Source organism: Labeo rohita, chromosome 25 (genome assembly GCF_022985175.1).
Source record: "Labeo rohita strain BAU-BD-2019 chromosome 25, IGBB_LRoh.1.0, whole genome shotgun sequence".
NCBI lineage: Eukaryota > Metazoa > Chordata > Actinopteri > Cypriniformes > Cyprinidae > Labeo > Labeo rohita.
In genome coordinates, this window is record NC_066893.1 from 13,449,380 (window position 1) to 13,457,527 (window position 8,148).

At 38.3% G+C, this 8,148-nt stretch overlaps 1 protein-coding gene across 1 annotated transcript in view; it reads right to left on the reverse strand.

The window, feature by feature from the left end:
- Nucleotides 1–1,362: 1,362 nt before the first annotated feature.
- LOC127156767 (interferon-induced GTP-binding protein Mx3) overlaps nt 1,363–8,148 on the reverse strand; it is a 205,701-nt gene continuing 198,915 nt past the window's right edge. The window contains exons 5-14 of the mRNA XM_051099812.1: nt 4,142–4,296; nt 3,916–4,054; nt 3,616–3,814; nt 3,339–3,417; nt 3,126–3,248; nt 2,513–2,654; nt 2,277–2,420; nt 2,036–2,112; nt 1,721–1,930; nt 1,363–1,644 (exon numbers count right to left, since the gene is read on the reverse strand). Of these exons, the coding sequence (XP_050955769.1) occupies nt 1,417–1,644; nt 1,721–1,930; nt 2,036–2,112; nt 2,277–2,420; nt 2,513–2,654; nt 3,126–3,248; nt 3,339–3,417; nt 3,616–3,814; nt 3,916–4,054; nt 4,142–4,296 (1,496 nt within the window). The 3' untranslated portion in view covers nt 1,363–1,416. The remainder of the gene's footprint in view (nt 1,645–1,720; nt 1,931–2,035; nt 2,113–2,276; nt 2,421–2,512; nt 2,655–3,125; nt 3,249–3,338; nt 3,418–3,615; nt 3,815–3,915; nt 4,055–4,141; nt 4,297–8,148) is intronic.

Sequence of the window (8,148 nt, forward strand, 5' to 3'; positions counted from 1 at the left end):
AGTAATCAAACAAATTACTGTTTCCCCCGTTACAACGCCGTTACTGTTACTGACAATAAAATGTGGCGTTACTATAATTTATTATAGCATACCTGTATTTGACGAAGCATACACTCAGATGTGAAAAGACTAGCTGTAGTTTTATCTCACATACACGCCAATAAAGATACAGAGCGAGAGAGTCTTATATACTATGCAGAATTGACGCGCTACATGTAAATGATATTCTGTGCTTTATGTTTCTGTCAGAATAATGGAGTTCCTTTGGAATGCTTCAGCTTTTAAGAACTGCTGGTTTCTCTGGTAGTAGGCGGAACAAATGAGCAAACTGCAATTTCATTGGCTGCTGCTCACCTATTATCATCCTTGTTTTGATTTCAGCAAATCAGTTCGAGCGAACACAGAAAACGTGATCCATATTCATGAACCCAGCAGCTCATTAAACCTTAGTGTGTGTTATATTGTTAATAGTTCATTAGTTATTAGTTAATTTGTAGTAGTTTTGTTATCTCATCAGTATTATTTTTAGTTTTTTTCTTTTTTAATAGAAACACTAAATTACAAACAATATCTTAAGCACCACCACCAGTCCTAAGGTCAGTCAACATGACAAATATGCATTCATACATGGTTATTGTAATTACTACATTTCTAATTACTAAAATTTAATGCTAAACTATCAAAATGTCATATTATAATATTTGACTGACTGATGCTAGTGCACTTTCATTCAGATATTAAAAAAAAAAAAAAAAAAATTTCATTCATTCATTCATTTCAAAAAAGTGTAGAGATAGTGCAGACATACATCCCACAGAGATGTTGCATTTTTGTCATGCATACATCACAGTTGTTGAGTATTATGTCATGTCATCAGCAAATCTTTCCTATCATGCTTTTGGTCAGTGCAATCATTTTCACTGGCTTCAAAATATTTTTTTTTGTTTGTTTTTAGCATATATTAAATTAGGCCAAAAATTATTTGAATGTTATGTTAAACCTAGTCTGTCATCTAGTGAGACTAATAAAAGGTCTAGGCAAACTCTGCAGAAGCTGTAGCAGTTCATTTGATACATTATGTTGTAAATGGCTTCACACCTTTACACAATATTAATATACTAAAAATAAAACAACAACAACAGCAACAAACAAGCATGTCAATCAGTAAGGAAAAAGTGATTTTAATTTTCAGCAGTTTGCAAGAAAATAATGTACTGTACTCAAAGCTCTGCACTGACACTTCCAGCTGATTTAGAAAAAGGTTAATGTATATAATGTATATATTATAACAATAAAAAAGTATAACATAAATCCTGCAATGCTAGAACAAGCGTGGAAAATGGATGGTTGGACAGAAGTTGCCAGATACAAGATTAACATTAGATACATTAGATGTTTTTCAGATATATCCTTTAGTCAATTAAAAAATTTGTTAATTTCTTCCGCAGCAGCAGTCAAACGATTCAGATGAGCTCTTAGGTCTTTGCGTCTTCTGCTGACATCAGAGTCCTCAGACAGGAGCTCATGCACATCTGGCTTTTCCAATATTTTCATTATGTCAATAGACAGAAGCTGAGCAGTTTCCTGCAACATGTAAAAGGTGATCATCAAGGGCAGTTGGTCAGCCATCCTCTGCACCACAATCTGAAAGGAAACAATTAGATAAGTTACATCCTTGCACCACAAGCACAGTGCAATTTAAAAAACTAAGATGATCTACCTCATAAAATGCCTCCAGCATATGACTGTACGTGCATAGTTTGTCAAAGACAGGTAACTCCTTTTCTGAAAAAGTCTCGTTTCTAATCTCACTCAAGATCTTCAGGAAGATGGGATCTTGAGTGTAGATCCTGTTTTCCATTTTAAACTGCTCTGAGATTCTCTCCTCAGCCTTTTCTTGTTGGTTTAACTGAATGTTGTTGAGTTTGTCCTAGAATCAAGTAAATAAGTACAAATGAAAGAAAACTCAGTCAGACTGGACTAAAAATCAACAATCTTTGCAATATTTGAGGAGCAATTTAGGGGCATTATTTACCATAGTGATGTTTTGAAGGAGATGATAGTTCCGGAAACACACACTCACCACATCACTGAATTGCTTGATGACGATGTCTTCGGAAGAAATACATAAATCAGAATGACAAATAGCCACATGTGTTCCACAATTGCTATGCTAAAACTATTAGTCATTCAGTTTGTGATCTAATCTTTTGGTTTTTATAATGGAGGCTCTCCACAGTGACCAGAAGGTTTTTAAACAATATGTGTGATGGTACCTTTTATAGCATTGAGTAAATCAAAAGCTGGCTCTTTAAATTTTGCCACATGGTCCTGCAGAATCTTCTCAAACAATCTGTAGTTGCTGAAGCCAGGCAGTTCCCACCCTCTGTAATTCTCGCTCAGCTTTTTTAAATCTTTAACTTTTGAAAACAATATGGATTTCTTGTGAAATTAACTGACCTTTTAATTTTCATTAGAGCTCTTTGCTTCTTAAATGTGAAAATATACTCACATGATGGCTTTGATTTGTTAAGATAATCATTCCACTTCTTGAATTCAGCACGAAACTGGAAACACAAATGTTTTTCATTCATCTCATTCATCAGCTCTCCTGATGATAGTAACTTGATTTGCTCGTTGAATCTGTTTAAGGTCTGTGAGGAAAAAATAATATTTGTTTTATGAGCCTGTTCCTTAATTATTATACAGGACTTGTTGGGAAGGTAAAAGGGGTATTATGTGAACAGGGAGCATTTTAGGGGCTGATCACAAAAAACATATAATGAATCAGAATAGGACATGCTTGTAAAAAAATACTTGTGACTAAGGTAATTGCAACATTGTTAATCACAACTGCAATCTCAAATTGCAAGTTTATATTTCGTAATTAAGACCCTTTGTGAGGTTATAACCGGTTCTGACTTTTCCCACAGTCTGAATTACATCTCATAATTTTGAGATGACTTTTTCTCTGAATTCTAAGTTCATCAATTTTAGTGCTAATTTCATTGACAGAAGGATCCAGTAGGGTCTGTCTGTATCACGAAATACATGTTTTGTTTAAGAAATGTTTGGTGCATTTGATCTTGGATGGTTCCAGCAGATTTGACCCTAATGGACCCTACTTTAATAAGGAATTCCTTGGCTCCTTCAAGGTCTTCTGGTGGTCCATCCTCACATTCCTTAAGTGCTCTCCTCGCATTCCACAAATGCTTTTTTATCTGCTCATGGAGCTGTGGCAGTGATTTCTGACAAAGCAAGACACAATTTGATTACAGTATCTCAATCTATTCTGCAGTTCACTAAATTCATGACATTTGAGACTTTTAGAAACTTACTTTGATGTGATCAACAAGATCCTGAGTCAGTTTGATGGCAAGAGATTTAACAGTTGCTTTATCCTCTTCCAAGAGGCATCTGTAGAAAAAGAAAAGGCACTTTTTGCAAGAGAGTGTATTTTAGCTGATTTATATATCAGGACATTATATTATCAGGACAGATGTAAAACTTTTACTTTATGAGGCTAAAAAATCAAAATGATTTTAAATAAAAAAAATTAACACATGCAAAATAAATAAATAATAAGTTTAAATTATATTCTACTCAGTCTGTAACCTGAAATAGTCATGGTTTTGGAAGAAATCTCTCTCTATTTGTGCCGCCTCCTCTAGAGAAATTTCATCATTGATTTGCTGTTGTCCTCTACACTTCACCATGATGTAACCTTTGCTGAGAGGAATCACACTGTTGTGGACAATGGCCAGAATGTTCTTCTCTGTTCCCTTGTCTATGAGGTCTGGCTTGGTCAAAATGGCTGTGAGGATGAAAATAGCTATTTTATAAAAAGTCAACTTGCTGACAAACATGCTGTAAAATATTTAGTGAGATTTTTGTACAGATCATCTACTTCATTACCGACTGTTCTTATGCCCTCAGGATCTACTTCTTGTGCCATTTTCAGGGCTTCTGTTGTTGCAATGTCAGTGTTACAAGGAACCACAACCAGGTTTATAGTCTCATGTTTCCCAATAAATGTCATGATCAGACGTTTGATCTACAAGACAAAAGACATAGTTTAAAAACTGTACTGATACTAGTTTGATAACAAATGTGGTGAGTAAGATCGGATTATATAACCCACTTGTTTTCCAATATCCTCTGGCTGTCCTTTTACTGGCACTCGAGCGATTCCAGGTAGATCGATCAGTGTGAGGTCACACACATCTGGTGACATGATCTCTAAAGTGATGAGCTCATCACATATTCCTACCCCTTTTCCTGCCAGCTCATTCTGGGCTGTAAAACACAAACTGCATAATCAACTATGTTTATTTAAAAAAAGAAGTCCTTTAAAGCAATGAGAATAAAGACAGATCAATCTTTGAGCCAACGAGCCATTGTAAAGAGGCTATATTGTACTTATTTTGATTAGCAACATGCTAATAACAGGCAGAGTTCTGCACAGTGATATGGTGAATTGGAATGCTGACTTGACAATCAGCATCAAAGACTATAAGAAAAATCCAGTTTATAAGACAAAATAAATTTGTACGCAGTTACTGATTGTGACTTCAATTTGAAATTTTGATCTCTTTATCATGTACCAGTAACACTGAAAAGGAAAGAGATTTCCAGCAGTTTTACTAACCTGTTGCCACATGTTTTTCAACTAATGAAGGATCTGTAAATTCAATTTTCTTCTCATTGTGAGTTGACTGTGCTGCCTTTACACTCGCCAGTTTGCTGGGTTTAATAGGACCTGCAACAAATCATGGTTTAAATCCAATAGTAAAAGTGATCATTTCAAGCCAGCTGAAAGAAACCCTTCCAAATAAGAAAAAATAAGATAATGCAAGCAGTACTACTAACCTGCAAAATTCACAGATTCATCTATTTTCTTATTGTAAGTTAAAACAGCCTTCCAGTTTACTCCTGTCTTCTTCTTCAGCCTTAACTCTAATGGACATCTGGTGACAATTCCTACAGCCAACACAGTTGAGTTAACAATAAAAAGAAAACTAGTAGTGGGTGGAAATCTATCTAGTGTTCTTCTTCTTCTTCTTCTTCTTCTTCTTCTTCTTGGTATAGAAACCATAAAACCATGCTAATGAGGAGCAGTTCTTTTTAGTGAATCATAATCTTACTAATACTAGTTAACTCTGGATTTAAGAATTACAGTAGATTTAGGAAACTACAAAGGAAAATTTAAAAGTTCTAAAAAAAAAGACTTAACTGAAGTAAAATATTACTTCAATAATTAAGTGCAGCGCAGAAGATCGCTACAGAGCCAAGCCCATCCGACCAGGTGCGAGAGCCGGCCACGTGGAACACAATGGCGGATTATTCAGTGGAGCCCCACTGACAGCCCCGCTGCTCATTCGTGCGGTGGGCTGACCGCGGGTCTGCCAGTCTCCATCGGCGTCATGGCTAGAGGATCCCTCGTCTCTGCCTCCAGCCTCTGATTCCTGGAATCCGCCTCGGCCCCCCAACCGAGCAGCTCCACCACGGCTCTCAGCTCTCTCGTCTCCACCATCGCCTGTCAGCCCACTAGCTCCACCGGGCTCTCTCATCCCTCCGGCTCCACCTTGGTCGGTTGTCGTCCCACCATCGCCTCAGGACTCCACTCCCCTGGCTGCCTCATCACTCCGTCCTATTGGCTCCGTTGGGCTTCTCCCTCCCTCCAGCTATGCCTCAGTCCTCTGTCGCTCCGGCTCCGCCTTGGCCCTCCGGATCCTCGGTGTCGCCCAGGATCTTCGGCTCTCCATCTCGGGCTCCACCTCCACCCGCTTCGCCGCCGTCGGTCGGCCCCCTGGAGTCGTCAGCCCTTCCTCCACCATGGCTCCTCCCTCCGTCAGCTCCGCCACGGGCTAGCATTATGGCTGCAGCCTGGGCATCGCCTGGCTCCTCCTGCTCCAGGTCCCTTCTATGTCCTCCCTGGCTCCTCCCTCCGTCTGATCCCCCCAGGACCCTTCTGTCTCCTCCATGGCTGCTCCCTCCGTCGTCACCACCCTGGACTTTGTTTGTTGTCCTCCTCCCGGGAGTCCATCACACACATAGGAGAGCCTCCTCCTACACTGACTTTCTGTTGCTATCCCATGTCCACTCTTTTTTGTTTTTGTTTTTTTTGTTTTTGTTTTTTTTCTACAGCGCGAGGTTGCGCCTTCCGGGAGGGGGGAGTAATGTCACACCCCTGTGGACTGTTTATGTTTGGTTTCTCCCTTCTGTGCCCATATATGGTTTTTTCTGTCCTTGTTAAGTCCTTATTGGTTAATCACCCACACCCGTCCTTGTGTCATTAGCACCCCTATATAAGTTGAATTCAGTTCAGTGTTGTTTGTCCGATCTTAAGATTATGTTGGTGTGTGTTTCCCTGCCCTACCTGTCTGGATTTACCTTTTGTGGAGTTTATTAAAGACTTTTCATTATATTTCGTCTTTGTACGTCTCCTTCTACACACAACGTGACAATATCTTTGTGTATTGGAGTTTTTAAAAAAATACTAATTATCCTGTATTATTCCATAGGTCCCAGGGCCCTATGTGTTTGTCACCAGATCTCAGACAAACCAATAGAGCAATATTTGAGGTGTGCATAAAGTGGCCACTGAGTGTGTATGAATATAGCAAAGAACAATTAAATTAGTCCTCACCGCTTCCTCTTGGTAAAGCAACTCCAGACAGCGCTTCCAACACAGAGCTTTTTCCAGAGCTCTGGTCTCCAATCACTACAATAGTCGGTAACGACAAGTCCTTATGAATGCCAACTGTCCGCAGAGTGTCAATCAGATCAATGTATGGACGAATGCTCTCTTCTAAATGACTGTGAACTTCTCCATTCATTTTCTGACTGTAAAGACAGACGTACATATGTTACAAAAAAAAATTACAGATTGTACTGTATTTCTCTCAGTGTTTGGCCTTTCATACATAGTTTCTCTTTTATTTGTTTAATATATCTTGCTTGTGCTGTGCCATTCTATGCTCTTCCTGCCTCTGTGAGAAGTGTGATAATGTTCAGCAATAAAACCCTTAAACAGTAACCTGTGTTGTCTAGATGATTTACTGAGCAACAAAAGATATCCTTTGTCATGAATAATGACATTAGCTTGATTTTAAAACATCTGGTTGTATTTTTACAGACTTTTCTATGTTTAGTAACATTTTAGGTGTGTTTGTGATTGGGACTTTGACACTGCAGCTCAAGCTCAGTACTGCACAGACTGGTTCCAAATTATGTCAAACGATTTAATGATTTAATTCAAAAAGAGAAATTTTGAAGCAACCAGCTGTAAATTAGTCTTAAGGGTTCTGACATCATATCTGCACCACTCTAACACCGTGATTTACACTATAAACCAGTGTGTTTAAAACAGGTAATACCAGTTCTCAATTCAAGCACCTGAAGCCACACATTCAAGCAACAATAATGGCTGCATCCGCTCTTATGTTAAAAATAAGATAGATAGTGGTCTGGTAGCATCTCTATGTTGTCTCATTTGGTATCACACCTAGACTTAAAGTTTTCATCAGCCAATACTACAGTCCTTCAAATCTTTCAGAAAACATTACAAAAGTTTTCTACTTCAGAAAAATCTTACCAACCTAAAACTTTTGAGTGGTAGTGTGTAGTGTATAAACATTGTGCTAAAAAACTGTTAAGTTTCAGAACTCAAAACTTTCTCATTTGTCTAAAAACTGCTTATATTGAAGCCCATCTGCCAAAACAACAGGTTGATGTAATAGTGTGACTAAACACCGCCTCCACAGAAGAAGATCAACGCCTGCTTCGAAATCACAGCCCGTTTAGCCCTGGCCACCGATTCGCGCATGTAGTAGGTAAATTACATTTGTTTTACTGCTGATTTTTTTTTTTTTACAAACAAGGCACAATTCAAGCAGGATTTTCAAAAAAGATTGAAACAGCAGTGGGCATTTACTTCTGAGTCAGGCACCGGATGTCAATATAATGTTGGGTTGATGCTGAACCCGAACGTCAACATACGTTGCATAGTGGCTGAGAATGAAATTTGAAGTCAATTTGATGTTGACTTGATGAATTTGGTTAAACTTAAAAAGATCAATCAACATAAGCTGTCATCGGTATTAGACATCAAATTAACACTGATATTAGACATTGAACTGACAGAAT